Raw genomic sequence first — 19,390 nt, forward strand, 5'->3', positions numbered from 1 at the left:
CAGGGATGGGGTAAGGAGGGGAGGAGGGGCATTAACGGAAGTTAGAAGTCGAAGAATTCTGTATGTTTAATATTTAAATAGCATTGACTTTGCCCCATTCCCTTCATTTGGAAATTATGGCAGGCACAAGTAAATCTATTGATATGCTCCTTAACATTATTAATATTAATGTATTTCATTTTTACTATATTTCTGTATATACACATTTTAAAATTAGAGACCTTACATAGATCCCTAAAACACCATTATATACCAGTCACCTTAACCAGTTTGATTTCTATCCACTAACTAATACCACTTCCAATTTATCACATGAATTCCATGGGATGATAAAAAATAATTCCCTGCTTTACATCTGCTCAGCTAGGACAGTAGAGATGCCAGGCAGGCTAGTGGACTGCTCCTCTTGCGGGTTGTGGGGAGCCAGAGAGCCCTCCTGTGTACTACAACTGCGAGAAGTACATCCAGCTGCAGCTTCTAACAATCCATGTTAAGGAGTTGGAGCTGGAACTGGATAAACTCCAGGTCATTTGAGAGGCTGGAGGGGTGATACATACAGTCAGGAAGCAGAAAGGGGTTAAGGAGCCAGTGTAGAATACCCCTGTGGTCATGCCCCTCAACAACTGGTATATCACTTTGGATACTGTTGACCTAACTGAGGAAAGTCACACTGATACTAAGTCTGGCTCTGTGACTCAGAAGGGAAAAGGGGGGGGGAGGGGGAGCGAAAAGGCACATTTTTCATGACAAATGATTCATTAGAGGAGCGGACAGGAGAATCTGTGGGTCTCCCAGGTGCCAGAGCTGGGACATCTCGAATCGAGGCCTCAGCATTCTTAAGTGAGAGGGTGAACAGCCAGAGTTCATGGTCCATGTAGGTACCAATGACATCAGTAGAGCAAATAACAAGGTTCTGCATATGATGTTCAGGGAGTTAGGTGCTAAGTTAGGAGCTGAAGAGCAGTTCCTCCAGGGCTGTGATCTCAGGATTACTACCCATGCCACGTCCCAGTGAGGCCAGAACTAGGAAGATTATACAATTTATTACATGGCTAAGGAGTTGGTGAAGGAGGGAGGGCATAAGATTTTTGGATCATTGGGCTCTCTTCTAGGGAAGGTGAGATCTGTACAGAAGGGACGGATTTCACCCGAAATAGGATGGGACTAATATTCTAGCAGGAATGTTTGTTAATGCTGCATGGTAGGATTCAAACTACATTTGCAAGGGGATGGGAACAAGCGTGCCAGAACAGTTAGTGGAGAGGTTGTGAAGACAGATATTGGTAAGACCTCAGACGAAGTCAGGAATCAAAAAGTTGAGCATGGTGCAACTAGTGTCCTGAGCTGCGTATATCGTAGGAAATAAGTATTGTAGGAAAGGCGAATGATAATGCTGAAGATGAGGTAATGTGACGTGAGGAGAGGCTGTTGATAGGGCAAAATTGTAGTCAACAGGATGAGTGGCAATGTAAAAGGCGGACAAAATCAAAAAGGGTGAATACAGGACTAAGGTGTTATATTTGAATGTGCGCTATATACTGACTTGCAGCAGACTGGCAGATGATGACTGAAAGAAGATTCTAGCTGGGAGCTTAATGTCCAAAGTTAAGTGCTGTATTGAAAGGACGGGGGTAAGCAGAGGGGGTGGCTATTGGTAAAAAATGAAATCCAATCATTAGAAAGAGGTGACATAGGGTCGGAAGATGTTGAATCATTGTGGATAGAGATAAGGAACTGCATGGATACACAGACCCTGATGGAGTTATAGTATATACAAACAGTAGTAACAATGTGGTCTACAAATTACAACAGGAGATAGAAAATGCTTCCCAAAGGGGCAATGTTACAATGATCATAGTACATTGGGAAAATCAGGTTGGTGCTGTATTACAAGAGAGGAGATTTCCAGAATGCCTAAAAGCAGCTCGTGATTGAGCCCTATAGGGGATCAGTTATTCTGGACTGGGTGTTGTGCAATGAACCAGAATTGATTAGAGAGTGAAAGGTAAAAGAACCCTTAGAAGCAAGTGATCATAATATGATTGAATTCACCCTGAAATTTAAGGAGAAGCAAAGTCAGATGTATCAGCATTACAGTGGAGGAAAGGGAATCACAGTGGCACGAGAGAGAAGTTGGCCAGAATTGGTTGGAAAAAAACACTGGCAGGGATGACGGCAGAGCAGCAATGACTGGAAATTCTGGAAGCAATTCGGAAGGCACAAGATATATATAGTCCCAAAGAGGAAGATGTATTCTAAAGGCAAGACGACATAACCATTGCTAACAAGAGAAGCCAAGGCCAACATAAAGGTCAAAGAAGTGGCATACAACAGGGCAAAAATTAATGAAAGTTAGAGGATTGGGAAGCTGGTAAAAACCAACAGACAGCAACTAAAAATGCCATTAAGAATGTAAGGAAGGAATATGAATATAAGCTAGCCAATAATATTAAAGAGGATACCAAAAGTATCTTTGGATATATGAAGTGTAAAAGAAAGGTGAAAGTGGACATTGGACCACTGGAAAACGATGCTGGAGAGGTAGTAATGGGGGACAATGAAATGGCAGACAAAACAAATAAGCATTTTGGACTGTGGAAGACACTAGCAATATGGTGGAAGTTCCAGGTGCCAGGGATCATGAAGTGTGTGAAGTTTCCATTACTAGCAAGAAGGTTCTTGCGAAACAAAAAGGTAGACAAGTCACCTGGACCAGAGGGTGTACACCCCAGGGTTCTGAAAGAGATGGTTGTAGAGATAATTGAGGCATTGATAATGAGTCTTCAAGAATCACTAAGTTCTGGAATGGTTCCAGAAGACTGGAAGATTGCAAGATTGCAAATATCACTCTACTCATCAAGAAGGGAGAGAGGCAGAAGAAAGGAAACTATAGCCCAGTTAGTCTGACCTCAGTGTTTGGGAAGATGTTGGAATTGATTATTAGGGATGAGGTCTCAGGGTATTTGGGAGGCACATGATGAAATAGACAACTGTCAGCATGGTTTCCTCAATGGAAAATTTTGCCTGACAAATCTGTTAGAATTCTTTGGAGAAATGACAAGCAGGATAGACAAAGGAGAATCGGTCAGTGTTGTGTACTTGGATTTTCAGAAGGCTTTTGACAAGGTCCCAGATATGAGGTTGCTTAACATGTTACAAGCCTGTGGTATTACAGGAAAGATTCTAGAATGGAAAAAGCAGTGGCTTATTGGCAGGAAATAAAGAGTGGGAATAATGGAAGTCTTTTCTGGTTGGCTGCCAGTGACTTGTGATGTTCAATAGGGGTCTGTGTTGGTACTGACTCTTTTTATGTTATTACGTCAGTGATTTGGATGATGGAATTGATGGCTTTGTTGTAAAGCTTGCAGATGACACGAAGATAGGTGGAGGGGCAGATTAAAAAGGATGTGCTGAAACTGGAGAGGGTTTGAAGGAGGTTTACAAAAATTATTCCAGGATTGAATGGCTTATCATATGAAAAATGTTTGATGGCTCTGGACCAGTATTCACTAGAATTAAGAAGAATGACACAGGCTGACATCATTGAAACATATTGAAAGGTGAAAGGCCTTGATAGAGTGGATGTAGAAAGGATGTTTCCTATGGTGGGAGAGTCTAAGACCAAAGAATGCAGCCTCAGAAAAGAGGGGTGTCCTTTTAGAATGGAGATGAGGAGGAATTTCTTTGGCCAAAGAGTGATGAATCTGTGGAATTCTTTGTCACAGGCAGCTGTGGAGGCCCAGTCTTTATGTATATTTTAGGTAGAGGTTGATAGATTCTTGATTGGCCAGGGCATGAAGGGATACGGGGATAAGGCAGGAGACTGGGGTTGAAAGACAAATTGGATCAGCCATAATGAAATGGTGGAGCAGACTTGACGGGCCAAATGGCCTAATTCTGCTTCTATATCTTAAGGATATAGTTCCGTTAATAAGAGTATTATGTGAAACTTAGGCAAATAACTTCTGAAAATCCAAATGAACAATATACCCTGTTCAATGCTGACCAATACAGCATTAGAGAATTTTAATGCATAAACATGAAGGTCTGGTAAACTTTCAATTTTTTTTGTAATTCTTAACATGTGAAATTTAAGTTTTATACAACAGATTTAGTAATTCAATTGGTGTTTAAAAATATGATATTAAACAGAATGGCAATCGACTGACTACAAGCTGCAATAGTAGGAACAACACTTCGAAGAAAAAACATGACAACAAAGATTTTGACAATTTAAACTGTACAATGTTGTAGTTCATTAAGTAACTCTAAACTCTTTCAAAAATGCAGCACTACATAAATGAAGTAAATCAAAAAGAAAGAAAATAACCATTGGTAAAATGATAAACTGAAGCTACTCACCTATGCAAAAAACATTCTTTGGCTAATTCAATCTGCAGCTTGCCACCTTTCCATTTTGATTTATTCAGATGTGAAATACCTAGAAAGCACAAAAAATGCTGAATGCAATTATGTCCATAGAGGTAATTAAGCAGATGAAATAACAAACAAAAAGAATCATACTCATCTGATTTCCAAAAGGATCAAATTAGCTACTTTTTTTTTGGTTTTGGCCTGAGTGCTTTTGAACAAGTTTGAAATTTATATAAACAGCAATGCATATAAAATCAAATGTTTTACACCCCCCACAGTAATATTTTACTACATTAAAAAGGATTTTATTTTAACCAAACTTTGAGAAAATTTAATAAAGTATCACATACGAAAATCAATCTTATTTTAAAAATGACATACAACAAGAATAAAACAGAGATCTTTACAGAGGATAAACAGTCAAAAAATAGTATTATAAATAAATTTAATTACATACGTACATCGTTTTAAGTCAGCTTCTGAGATATTTATATTAATATAACCAAAGGCCTTCATGGGATTCCCTAGAAAAGTGAATATAATTAGTTAATTTGATTGTAAAAGTTACATAAAAATCTTATATAAAAATGACTTTACTGTGCATGTTCAAAGAATGGATAGCCTGTTAGAAGTAATGCCAAAATATCTAAGTAAAAAGATGGAGTTCTATTCACAGCTAAATTACCTATTTAGCTGTTCCATTTTGTGATGTTGATATGGTAGAGGTGGGGTGAGAGAAGGAAGAAGAAAATAAATTGCTGTATTAAACACCCCATTAAGTATATAAAATTAACTGCAATAATGAGAAAACATTTCTACAGATAGTTGAAGACATTTGTACATCTTGTTATTTATTCAATTAAGTTAATACTGATTCTACAGAAAGTTGTTTCATATTTGCTTGGATATATCTCACCTTTGTAAATCTTATGGTGGAAAATATTTTTCTTAGATCTAAAAAACACAAGATGCTGGCAGAACTCAGCAGGCCAGACAGCATCTATGGGAGGAGGTAGTGACGACGTTTCGGGCCGAAACCCTTCATCAGGAGTTAGGGTTTCAGCCCGAAACATTGTCACTACCTTCTCCCATAGATGCTGTCTGGCCTGCTGAGTTCTGCCAGCATTTTGTGTTTTTTATTTATTTCCAGCATCTGCAGATTCACTCGTGTTGCCTTTTTCTTAGATCTGTTGGATTTTTGCAGCAAGTAAGAAAGCCAATTTAATAAAACAGATTACTGACTGACTGAGAGTCAAAGAGAGTTGACAGACTATTTGGAATTGGGCACATGCAACAAACTTGTACATCTGAAATTGTATGTTTCCTTCAGCATTACCTTGGTTGTCTTTCCTGAGTACAATATCCACTGCTGCAACATCTCCAAATGAGCTAAATATTTCTTTGATTTCACTTTCAGAAGCCAAGTGATGTAATCCTCCAACAAATAAACGCCTCAAACTTTTGGCTGTCTCCATTTTCTAATATCTTGTTCAAAATAACTCTGGTACAACAGGCTCTGACTGTTGAGATATATAATAAAGAAATAAAATTAATACATTTAATTTCACACAATTTTTCTAAAAAATACAAGAAGTGTATTTGTAAATCCATTTGTAGATATTTGAGTTTGTTTTTATTTAAACTCAAGTCTTGGTGTGTTCTCATGGATTGAGTAAGAAAACAAAGAACAAAACTATTTACCATATGTTCTGGAGTATAAGCCAAACCCCCAATTTCAAGGTTAAGAAAGTGACTTTTTCATGTTACCTTTGTATAAGCCGACCCCTTTTGTAGAGGTTTTTGATTTAACCAGACAAGATCTCACATGCTGGTACTCAGCTTTGCCAGATCCAGAACCTGGAAATTTTGTGAACCAGTACCTGCTAAGAAAACAGGCCTATACATTGTAGAGTGTTATAGGCGAATTCTTAATAAATAAATCAGGGAGAGAAATTTTGGATTAGCTTTCCAATGGAAAAGAATCCTCTGAAATGTAACCCCTGTGAAAGCATTTAGCACCCATCGTAATCTCGTTAAAACATAACACGGGGTGGCGGGATCAGTACGTGTACTCAGTATTGAGTTTGCAACCACTATGTATAAAAGATTAAAACAAATGTGAAATGATGCAGGCTTCAAGCTGAAGGATGTTGATTTTGCTAAAGGAACGAATAATTCTGCAGCTGCTAAGAAGTTTAGTGTAAACGAGAGAGAGTGACAGAGTGGAGAAAGGCCAAGGACACACTGAGGGAAATGCCAAAGACGAAATGTGCAAACCGCAGGAAAACTTATCAGTGGCCAGAACTGGAAGAAAAAGTTTTAGAGTGGGTGAATCACCAGCGATCATCTGGATACATTGTTACCAGAGAAATGATTCGAGTTCAAGTGTTGAAATGGGACGAAAATCACCGTGAGGTCAGCGAAAATTTCAAAGCTACACGAAGTTGGTGCACTCGATTTATGAATAGACGTGATCTTGTGTTGAGACAAAAAACAAAGATTGCTCAGAAAATTCCTGCGGGGTGTTGTTTACGTTCAAAAACATGGTTGGATGGACGAAGTGGGTTGCTTGAAGTGGGTTAAAGAGGTGTGGTGTCGATGTCCCGAAGGTGTCAGGAAGGAAAAGTCGCTACTTGCCTGGGACATGTTCAAAGCGCACTTGTCAGGTGAGATAAAAACAGCATTGAAAGCTGAAAATACGGACATTGCAGTCATCCCCGGTGGTTTTTTTTTATTAAACTTTTTTTTATTGTGTTTTCAAGTAATTACAGAATAAAAGTATATGAAAAAAAAATGTATATTACCCATCCCCCCTCCCCTTAACCCCTCCCCCCTAACATCCCTATAGAAAAAAAAGAAGAAAGAAAGAAAAAAAAAGAAAGAGTGCCTGGATATTGGAAGATCCCCACATGCTCCATGGAGTTCGTAATAACTTTAGTATATATATTTATTTCTTTCCCCAAATAACCAATTATTTCATCTTCGGAGCACCTATATATTTAATCCTGTCTTTTGTAAATAAAGGCGCCAAATTTTCAAAAATGTTTCATATTTATCTCTTAAATTATAAGTAATTTTTTCAAGTGGAATACAGCCATAAATTTCTTTCTTTCAACAATCTATACTTAAATATGTATCCGATTTCCAAGTAATTGCAATAGCCTTTTTGGCTACTGCCAATGCAATTTTTTATAAATTCTTTCTGATATTTATTCAATTTGGGTATCGGTTTTATCCCTTCAATATCACCTAGTAAAAGTAATATTGGATTTTGTGGAAGTTGTATTCCAATAATTTGTTCCAATAAAACTCTTAAATTTGTCCAAAAAGGTTGAATTTTAGAACAAGACCAAGTAGAATGTAAAAAAGTATCAATTTCTTGGTTACATCGGAAACACTGATCAGATAAATTTGGGTTTAATTTATTTATTTTTTGTGGTGTAATATATAATTGATGTAAAAAATTATATTGCACTAATCTTAATCGGACATTTATTGTATTTGTCATACTCTCAAGACATAGTCTTGACCAATTTTTTTCTTCAATTTTAATATTCAAGTCACTTCCCCATTTTTGTCTTGACTTATGGACTCCTTGTTTAATTACCTGTTTTTGAATCAAATTATACATACAAGAGATGAATTTTTTAATCTTTCCTTTTTGAATTAAAGTTTCTATTTCATTAGATTTCAGCAATAACATTGTTTGACCTAATTTTTCTCTTAAATAAGCCCTTAGTTGAAAGTAACAAAAAAGAGTGTTGTTTGATACTTTATATTTATTCTTTAATTGATCAAATGACATTAATATACCTCCTTCAAAACAATCTCCTATATATCTAATCCCTTTTTGAAACCAATTATATAAAAGTTGATTATCCATTGTAAAAGGAATAAGTCTATTTTGAATTAAAGATCTCTTTGCTAATAAGGATTTCTTTGTCTCATCGTCAATATTTATCTTATTCCATAAGTCAATCAAATGTTTTAATATAGGAGATTCTTTCTTTTCCCGTATCCATTTAGATTCCCATTTATATATAAAATCTTCTGGTGTATTTTCTCCTATTTTATCTAGTTCTATTCTAATCCATGCCGGTTTATCTTTCTCAAAAAAGATGCAATAAATCTAAGTTGATTTGCTTTATAATAATTCTTAAAATTTGGAAGTTGTAACCCTCCTAGATCAAATTTCCATGTCAATTTTTCCAAATATATTCTTGACATCTTACCTTTCCAAAGAAACTTCCTCACATATTTATTTAGCTCTTGAAAAAACTTCTGGGGTAGTTGTATTGGTAGTGATTGAAATAAGTATTGTAGTCTAGGGAATATATTCATTTTTATGGTATTTACTCTACCTACTAATGTTATTGGTAATACCATCCATTTATCAAGATCTTCTTGAATTTTTTTCAATAGTGGTAAATAATTTAATTTGTATAAGTTTTTTATGTCATTATCAACTTTTATACCTAAATATTTTATACCATTTGCCGGCCATCTAAATTGGGTTATTAATCGACATTGACTATAATCTCCTTTAGTAAGAGGTAAAATTTCACTTCTATCCCAATTTATTTTATAACCTGATATTTTCCCATATTCTTCTAATCTATAGGATAATTTACGCAACGAGTGCAATGGGTTTGTTAGATAAAGCAGAACATCATCAGCAAATAAGTTAATCTTGTATTCTTCTTGATTAACTCTGAAACCCTTAATGTCTGGGTCCATTCTAATTAATTCAGCTAATGGCTCTATCGCCAACACAAATAAAGCAGGTGATAATGGACAACCTTGCCTAGTTGACCTTGTTAACTGAAATGGTGTTGAAATTTGACCATTTGTCACTACTTTAGCTTTGGGATTAGTATTTAAGGTTTTAATCCATTTTATAAAAGATACTCCTAATCCATATTTTTCCAATACCTTAAATAAAAAATCCCATTCCAATCTATCAAATGCTTTTTCTGCATCTAAAGCAACTGCCACACTCATTTCCTCACTCTTTTGTGCTAAATGAATTGTACTAAATAACCGAGTTACATTATCTGCCGATTGTCTATTTTTAATAAATCCTGTTTGATCCATATGTACTAATTTTGGTAAGCATTTAGATAATCTGTTAGATAAGATTTTTGCTATTATTTTATAATCAGTGTTTAATAAAGAAATAGGTCTATATGATGTTGGTTTTAAAAGATCTCTATCTTTTTCTGGCAATACTATTAAAATAGCTGTCGAAAAAGATTCTGGAAGTTTATGCGTTCTTTCCGCTTGGTGTATTAACTCCATAAAAGGAGGAATTAATAAATCTTTAAACTTTTTATAGAATTCAGGCGGAAAACCATCTTCTCCTGGAGATTTATTACTTTGAAATGATCCTAAGGCTTCTTCGACCTCTTTCAATGTAAAAGGCATATCTAATCCCTTCTGTTCTTCCGTATTTAATTTTGGAAGAGTTTTTTGTGATAAAAACCTTTCTATCTTAACATTATCATTTTGTGATTCTGATTTATACAACTCAGAATAAAAATTCTTAAAAGCTTCATTAATTTCTAAAGGTTTATAAGTAATTTTATTTACTCTTGTTCGAATTGCATTTATTGTTTTAGAAGTCTGGTCTGTTTAACTGCCATGCAAGAACCTTATGTGATCTTTTACCTAGTTCATAATATCTCTGTTTAGTTCTCATAATTGCTTTTTCTGTTCGATATGTTTGGAGTGTATTATATTGTAACTTCTTATTAATAAGTTGTCTTCGTTTTTCTTCTGTCATATTTCTTTGAGATTCTTTTTCTAATTTTGTAATCTCTTTTTCCAATTGATCTATTTCTATCATATATTCCTTATTAATTTTAGAAGTATAACTTATTATCTGACCTCTCAAATATGCCTTCATTGCTTCCCACAATATAAATTTATCATCAACTGAATGTGAATTTGTATCTAAAAAGAACTGAATCTGCTTTTTCATAAAATCACAAAAATCTTGACGTTTTAGTAATATTGAATTAAATCTCCACCTATAAATTGATTCCTCTTTATCTATCATTATCATTGTCATTATTAAAGGAGAATGATCTGACAATATTCTTGCTTTATATTCCACATTTTTCACTCTATCTTGAATATTCGTTGATAATAGGAAAAAATCTATCCTTGAATATGTTTTATGTCTATTTGAATAAAATGAATAATCTTTCTTTTGGATTAATTCTTCTCCATATATCAATCAAATTTAAGTCTTTCATCAATGATAGAGTTAATTTTACTGCTTTTGATTTTGTGACAACCTTTGTTGATCTATCTAAAACTGGATCTAGACAAAAGTTAAAATCTCCACCTATTAATATTTTATCATGTGCGTTAGCCAAATTCAAAAAGACCTCTTGTATAAATTTTACATCATTTTCATTTGGTGCATAAATATTCATAAGGGTCCATAGTTCTGAAAAAATTTGACAATGTATAATTAGATATCTTCCCGCCGAATCAATTAATACGTTTTGTATTTTAATTGGTAAATTTTTATTAACCAAAATTGCAACTCCTCTCGCCTTTGAGTTAAATGAAGCTGCAATAACATTTCCAACCCAGTCTCTTTTTAATTTCTGATGTTCTATGTCTGTTAAATGAGTTTCTTGTAAAAAAGCTGTATCTGTTTTCATTTTTTTAATGTATGTTAAAATTCTTTTTCTTTTTACCGGCCCATTAAGCCCATTAACATTAAAACTTTAAAAATTCAGTAAATTAGTCATTTTTTAAAAAATTATATTACTCCAATCTATAATAATACCTAATCTTTCAACTTTCGTGGTATCCTGGGAAATCTTTCTAAAAGTCTCCATGTTGCTATGTGTGTCCCCACCAATCATCCAGGCAGAAAGATAGAAGAAAAATAGAATATAAAGAAAAAAAACAAAATACCCCCCTACTAATGTTGTGAAAAAAAAAGAACACAACATTACCCCCCTCTATTGTACGGGTCATGGCAATCGCCATGATTACACACGTGAATCCCGCAGTAACCGATCCAAAGCTCCCCAGCCCCCCCGCAACATAAAAAAGTATATATAAGAAAAAAAACTGTTCTCAATTAGTATTTCTAAAATTTTGCTTTTCTCCCCTGTATTATCCGTAAATGTCCATCACTTCTGTTCGCTGACTCTATCTTCATCTTTAATCCATTACGTTTGGAAGTCTCTATGTGTAATTAGCGAATAAATGGAAGTTTTTGTGCGAACACCTCCGCTTCTCGATAATCGGAAAAAAATCTTCTTTTTCCCTCCTCCAAAAAAATTATCAGTGTTGCTGGGTGACGCATTATAAATTTATAACCCTTTTCCCATAAGGCTTTTTTCGCAGGGTTAAATTCCTTCTTTCTCTTCAAAAGGTTATAACTTATATCAGGATAAAAAAGAACTGGTTTCCCTGCTATCATCAATGGCCCGTTTCTATTTTTGGCACTTTGGACAGCCGCCTTCAGGATCTTTTCTTTATCTTGGTATCTTAAGCATTTTATCAAAATTGATCATGGATTTTGATCAGCTTGAGGTCTGGACCTTAAGGATCTATAAGCCCTTTCAATCTCAATTGGAGTTTCTCCTTCCACTTCCAATTTTTCAGGGATCCATTTTTGAAAATTTTTTATTGGATCTTTTCCTTCTATATCTTCTTTAAGTCCAACAATTTTAATATTGTTTCGTCTACTAAAATTTTCAAGCTTATCAATTTTTTCCATAAATTGTTTTCTTTCTGATGTCCAAGCAGTATTCTCATCTTCCATTTTGTTCATTCTTTCAACCATGTCTTCCGTTTTAGTTTCCAAGTCCATAATTCTCTTTTCCATTTTTTCCTGTCTCTTTGTCATTTTATCAAGCATAATCTCCATATTTATCATTTTTTTGATTACTTTTAATTACTTTTAATTGCCTCAAAGTCTTTTCTATATTTCCAGAAGAACTTTTATCTCCATCTTCGTCTGATCTTTCCAGAGAATCTGACTCTCCCTCAGATTCACTTTCACTTTCGGTTGCAGTCGGAACTGGGCTTTGTAGTTCTGGTTGCTCCCGTTTGCGCATGCTCCTTCCTTCACGTTTGCGCAGTTCTTGTTGGTCTTTTCCTTTAGAAATGGCCGATGTTGCCGCAGTTTCCTGTTCCGTATCGCCGGTGGTATAATGTACCTGAGTCCGCGGTTCTTTGGTAGAAGTGGGCCTTGCTTCTGCTCCAACTTGCGTTGACTTCCTGGTAATAGTTTTCTTCATCTTCTGTTTTTGAGGGATAGCTTGAAACAATCCGGAGTAGTTTATAAGTAACTTTTAGAAAGTATTGACTAACTTTTCTTCACTTAAACATTAATTTATTGATTTTTTACAGGAGAGCTGGGTTCCAGCGTCTCGATCCTACGTCATCACGTGATGTCCCCCATCCCCGGTGGTTTGATGTCCGTGCTTCAGCCACTAGATGTGGGCCCCAGAGAAACAATGTTTCATTTAGTTGTATACATGTATGATTGAATGGCAATAAACTTGACCTTGAAACAAACTTGATTTTGAAGACTCTTCATCAAAATTGGGAAAGAATTACTAAGTAGGTATCTCATTGTAGAGAAAATAGGGGAGGAATGATAGGATAAAGAATTCATGCATCGACAGTGGAACCCGTTTGACTCCAAAACAGCCAATAAATACGATCTGTCTTCCATGTATTCGCTTTTCCAAAGTTGGCACCCTCTGTACAAGCCGACCCCCTAATTTTAGGGCCAAATTCTCAGCATGTACACTGGAATTTACGGTATATAAATATTAAAAAATAAAAAAGGCAACTGCTAGAAATCTAAAAGAAAATGATGGAAACAAAGAGTAGGAAGCTGCTATGGCAAAAGGAATGTAATTAGTATTTTTATATTAATGGATTTCAGTCCACTTCAGCCTTCACTTCCTGAGGAGACTGAGGCAAGCGAAGCTCCTCCACCACCCCTCTACATTCTCACCACATTATATCAGAGCATCATCAAGAGTGTCTTAACTGCTTGTATGGAAATTGCAATGCATCGGACCACAAGACCTGCAACAGATAGCGAGGGCTTCTGAAAACATTGTGGTTTCTCTCTATTCTGCCATCAAGACATGTTTCAAAAGTGCTGCATATGCAGTGCAGCCAGAATTGTCAAAGACCCCTTCCGTCCTTCCCACAATCTCTTTGACCTCCTGCCATCAAACAGAAGGTAGCACAGCTTAAGAACTAGAAGTGTCAGGCTGGGTAACAGCTTCTTCCCCAAGGATGCTGGACTTCCTGACACCATTCTGTCAACCAGCAAACATGTACACCTGAATGCCCTGCTGCCTCTCCCACCCCGACTCCCAAACTCACAGACACACTCTCATTCTGCACTAATCACTTTTCATCTTTTATTGCTGCTGTTTCACATATTTATAAGACTGTTTTATTATAACAGTGCCAGTAACATTATGCAGTCTTACATAAGCATGTACTTGACACTTTATGCTAACCTGTCATTCTACAGGCCAAGCCACTCAAGCACTTGTGCGAATTTTATTTTGTGACTGTATTTTGACTGTATGTCTTTGGTACCTGGGCCCCAGAGAAACAATGTTTCATTTAGTTGTATACATGTATGATTGAATGGCAATAAACTTGACCTTGAAACAAACTTGATTTTGAAGACTCTTCATCAAAATTGGGAAAGAATTACTAAGTTGGTATCTCATTGTAGAGAAAATAGGGGAGGAATGATAAGATAAAGGGAATATCTCTGATTGTGTGAGGAGACAGAATCACGGTGATAATCTGCGGAAGCCATATCCTTGACAAATTAATAAGGGAATTAGTGAAAAATAAAACAAAGGGACAAAAACGGTGAACACAGATCAGTTTTAACAATTGTCCAGCAGCTCAGACAGCATCAGTGAAAAGAGAAAAAATGGGAACTTGCACACAGACATCAAATGGATAAGAAGAATTTTTTATAACTATGGAAACATACAAATAAAATCATGAGGAATTGGAAGAGGCCATTCAATCAACTATTTACTCATTGCAGATGTTCTCTAAGACACAGAGTGCTACCAAAAAATAAAGAAGGTGTAGAAAACTATCAAGTGAACATGGTATCAAACAATGGATACAGAAAAGCAATATCAAGAGTTAATTTGTGTGCCTATTCCATAATGCAAGCAGGCACCATTAGATTAAACGGGTGTCATTATTTTGTAAAATGCTCCAAGGTGCTTCACATGAGTGTTATCAGACAAAGATTAAATTGGGTGCTATGGTAGCATAGCAGTTAGCACAATGTTATTACAGTTCAGGGCATTAGAGTTTGGGGCTCAATTCTGACATCATCTGTGAGAAGTTTCTATATCCTCCCCACAAACGTGTAGGTTTTCTCTGGATGCTCCTGTTTCCTCCCACAGTCCAAAGACATTCTGGTTAGTAGGTTAATTGGTCATTGTAATTTGTCCTGTGATTAGGCTAGGATTAAATTGGTGGGTTCTAAATAAAACTAAATTAACTCAAAGCCAATTTAGAGGGTACATATACCATAATCTTAAGCAAAGTGGAGTTTAAGGAGAAATGTATTGAGAGCGAAGTTCAGAGAAGAAATTTCAGAACTGAAGAATTTTTGACAATGAAAGTGAAATTAAAAAAATCAGGAATGCACAACAGGCAGAATTAGAAGAATGCTGAAATCTCAAAGGGCCATAAGGCCACAATGGTGGTGAGATCTGACACAAAGACGTACACTTTAAGACTGAATCATTGATAGCCACTGTATGTCAGTGATCGCATGCTGCGGGACAGCTTACCAAGAGAGCACTTGATTAGGACTAACATGAAGAGACCTTAACAGACAATGAGAATTGAGGAAAAAATCCTCATTGGCTGGTGGCATACTCCTCAAAGTTATGATCAACAATTAATCATTTCAGTCTGAGAACAATACTACAGGATCCCTATAGAAAGTTCTGACAAAGGACATTTGATTTGAAAAACAAACTATTTTTCAATTGTTATGAATGTGCTACAACTCTGAGGGGCCGAAGGGTACAAAGTAGCCCCCTCCTTTTTGAGAATCGCAAGATCGCTATTAATTCAGGTCTGGGACCCAGGAAATGAGAGAGAGACACGCAGAATCCACAAGGGTTTGGAATGTGTGTCCTGGCCTCAGCAAGGCGGAACCATTGATAACGGCTATTGTCTCTTGGAGACGGAATTGTGTATTGAGTACTGTACTATTCATTGAAGCCCTCAGGGGGTGACCAGAGTTGGCTGGTTGAGGGATTGCATCATCCCAACCTGATTGACATCTGAGACCCCATGAGTAAGGATAAAAGAGGGTCTGGGGAACAACCCCTTTAGACACACCAGGAGAAACGTATGAGACCGGTGGAGGCTTGTGTGTGTGTCCATCCTTGTTCGGATGACAAATCTTCCACAGAACGGCCTCGCTAAAGGACGAATACGGATCAAGAGCAGATAAAGGAAAGCTGGCAAGTTTCTCTTCTCAAAATCTCTCTCTCTCTCCAACAATTGAAAACCCAGCGGTCCCCAAAGGCTGAAGCCTGTATGAACTGAATGAACTGAGTGACTTTTATATTTCCATCGGACAATACATTATCCCCTAGACAACGATAGAGCTATTTCTTATTGATTATTATTATACCCGCACGTTTAGATTTAGTATTGACGACGTATAGTATCTGTATGTTTGCATTGATATTATTTTTGTGTATTTTTACCAATAAATACTGTTAAAAATAGTACCATCAGACTTCAACGGACCTCTCTATCTTTGCTGGTAAGTGACCCAGTTATGGGGTTCGTAACACAATCAACATTCTAAATAGAGTGGGCTGGGGTCACAATTGACTAAAATATACCGGGCTCATGGATATCACAGATGCAAAAGATGAAAGGCTGCTATCATCCAAAATGTGACTCTTTCCTTCTACACAAAACCTGAAATGATCATACGGCTTTGCAAATGAAATGTTAAATTCATGAACTATTTTGAGCAAACAGGTATAAGTAGTGTACAGGTCAATCATCATAACTTAGTTAACTTCATTAAGATTACCAGAATTCTGTTCGTACAAGCTTTTTGTGTAAAAACTTTCCAGCAGCCCAATCAAATCGGTAGCGGGAGAGGAGGCTACTCACAGGTCCATGAGTGAGACTTAAAAAGGAGCATTAACGAGCTTTCAGGGTTTTCTCGTAGCCCAATCAAATCGAGATTCATTAGCAAAGGCAAAAAAAAATAAGGCAGGGGCAAGTGGAGTGGCCTTTATTGGAGAGGACTAGTGTTACATTGGGGAGGTTTTGACTCATCAGGCTTCAGCAAGAACAGGCTTGGGCAATGTAAATATCTGGTAAATTTCTTCTTCTTCATTCTTCACCTGTTAGTACATGGTTAGAGAAGTGAGAATGGCTCCAGGAGCTGTGTTGTGCTCTTATGTATCATATGGGAATTCTGGGAGACCCCCAGCCTTCTGGGTAACCACAGCTGCACCAAGCTGCAGTTCCTCAGAGTCTGTGTTAAGCTACAGCTTGATAACCCTCACCTCATATGGAAAACTGAGGAGATGACAAACAGGAGCTACAGAGAGGTAGTCACCCGTAAGTTGCTGGAGTTGGAGGTACCTGTGTGACTGTCAGGAGAGGGAAAGGAAATGGCAGCTGGTACAGAGTACCACCCTCAATATAAGCATACTGTTTTGGATACTGTTGTGGGAAACGATCTCCTGCAGGGGAGACACAGCAAATGGGACTTTGGTGCTGTGGCTCAAAAGGGAAGGGAGAAAAGAGGACTGCAGTAGTGATAGGGGATTCCATAGTTAGAGGACGAGATACAAGATTCTGTGGAAGCAATGGACACTGGGATGGTACGTTGCCTCCTAGGCACTAGGTCAGGGATGTCTTGGATCAGGTCTGCAGCATTCTAAAGGGGGACGGAGAGCAGTCAGAAGCCTCGGTACATTTTGGCACCAATGACATAGGTAGAAGGGAGCAGGTCCTGAAGAGAGTTTAGGGAGCTCAGTAGAAAGCTGAAAAGCAGTACCTCAAGGGTAGTAACTCTGGATTTCTGGCTGTGCCACATGTAGGTGAAGGTAAGAGTAGGATATTTTGGCAGGTGAATATGTGGCTGAGGAACTGGTGCAAAGGGTATGCCTTCAAATTTCTGGATCATTGGGATCTCTTCTGGGGAAGGTGTGACCTGTACCAAAGGGATGGGTTACACCTGAACCTGAGGAGAAACAATATCCTTGTGGGCAGGTTTGTTAGAGCTGTTGGGGAGGATTGAAACTAATTTGGCAAAGGGATGGGAACCTGAGTGATAGGGCTGAGAATGGGGCAGTTATATATAAACAGAGGCAGTGTGTAGTGAAATTGTCACAAAAGGACAGGCAGATGATAGAGTAAAATAAGGCAGTCAGTGGGATGAGTTCCAGTGTAACAAGGGGACAAGGGAGAGTAGGGGAGAGAGAGGAGGAGAGAGATTAGGTGAGAGAGAGACAGAGAAATGGAGAGTTAAGGGGAGAGAGAGGGGAGGATTGGAAGATGTAGTGAAGGGGAGGGGAATGAAGCTGGGAACAAGAGTGGAGTAAGAGAAGGGGGAATTGGGGGAGGGGGGACAGAGAGCGAGAAGGGGAGAGAGAGAAGGGGAAAGAGCAAAAAATGAGGAGACAAGGGGACAGAGGGTAGAGTTAGGGAAAGGCAGGGAGAGAGGGAGATAGAGATAGGGAAAGGTTGGGAGTGAGAGGCAGAGGGGGAAAGAGAGAGAAGGAGCGAGTGAGAGATAGTTGTGGGGTGGGAGAGAAGAGAGACAGCGAAAGGGGGAGAGAGTTGTGAGAAAGAATTGTAGAAGAGTGTGAGACAGTGGGGGGGAGAGGGAGAGAATGAGAATCAAAGAAAGTGAAAGAGTGGGAGAGGGAGAGATAGGGGAGGGAGTGAGACAAGTGCAGAGAGTGTGAAAGGAAGAGGTAAAAAGAGGGGAGTGAGGCAAGAGAGTGAAGTGGGAATAAGGGAGAGGAAGAAGGGGAGAGAGAAGGGGGTAAGGGGGGAGGGGAGAGAGAGAAGGGGGTAAGAGGGGAGGAAGAGGGGTAGAGAGGGAAGTGGGGGAGAGAGAGAATGGGGAGAGAAGGGGATGAGAGGGAAAGTGGAGAGGGGAGAGAGAGAAAGTAAGAAAGGTGAGAGAGAAACGGGAGAGAGGGGGAGGAAGAGAGTGGGAGAGGGGTGGAGAGAAGGGTGAAAGAGGGAAGGGGAGGGGATTGATTGCAGAATGCCTACGAGATGGCTTTTTAGAGCAGCTTGTGGTCGAGCTGACCAGAGAATCAGCTATCCTGTATTTGGTGTTGTGTAATAAACCAGATTTGATTATGGAGCTTAAGGTAAAGGAGCCCTTAGGAGACTGATCATACTATGCCAGATTTTACCCTGCAACTTAAGAGGGAGAAGCAAAAGTCAAATGTGGCAGTATTGATTAAAGAGAATTACAGAGGCATGGGAAAGGAGCTGGTCAAAGTTAATTAGAGGGAGACACTAGCAGGGATGATTGGAGCAATTGAGAAGGTACAGGATAGATATATCAAAAAGTACTATCATAAAGGCAGGATAACACAACTCTGGCTAACCTGGGACATCAAATGCAACATAAAAGCAAAAGAGAGGACATATAATAGAGCAAACGTTAGTGTGAAGTTAGAGGATTGAGAAGCTTGTAAAGAACAATGGCAGGCAAATTAAAAAGCCATGAAGGAGGGAAAAGGTGAAATATAAAGGCAAGCTAGCCAGCAATATCAAGTAAGATACCTAAAGTCTTTACAGATATAAAGAGTAAAAGAGAGGTGTGACTGGATATCAGACTACTGGAAAATGACACTGGAGAGGTAGCAACACTCACAAAATACTGGAGGAACTCAGCAGGCCAGGCAACATCTATGGAAAAGAGTACAGTTGATGCTTTGGGCCGAGACCCTTCATCAGGCCT

General features: G+C 37.8%; 1 protein-coding gene across 3 annotated transcripts in view; it reads right to left on the reverse strand.

Annotated features, from left to right (window-relative positions):
* nol8 (nucleolar protein 8) overlaps positions 1-19,390 on the reverse strand; it is a 72,316-nt gene that overhangs the window by 43,983 nt on the left and 8,943 nt on the right. For 2 of the 3 annotated variants that reach the window (XM_073072674.1, XM_073072677.1), the window contains exons 2-4: positions 5,711-5,894; positions 4,836-4,898; positions 4,363-4,441 (exon numbers count right to left, since the gene is read on the reverse strand). In XM_073072674.1, coding sequence (XP_072928775.1) covers positions 4,363-4,441; positions 4,836-4,898; positions 5,711-5,849 — 281 coding nt within the window. In that variant the 5' untranslated portion in view covers positions 5,850-5,894. Of the gene's footprint in view, positions 1-4,362; positions 4,442-4,835; positions 4,899-5,710; positions 5,895-19,303; positions 19,389-19,390 lie in introns of those variants that run through there. The other variant, XM_073072675.1, reaches the window with a different exon arrangement.

The sequence above is a fragment of the Hemitrygon akajei genome, chromosome 19 (genome assembly GCF_048418815.1).
Source record: "Hemitrygon akajei chromosome 19, sHemAka1.3, whole genome shotgun sequence".
Classification (NCBI taxonomy): Eukaryota; Metazoa; Chordata; class Chondrichthyes; order Myliobatiformes; family Dasyatidae; genus Hemitrygon; species Hemitrygon akajei.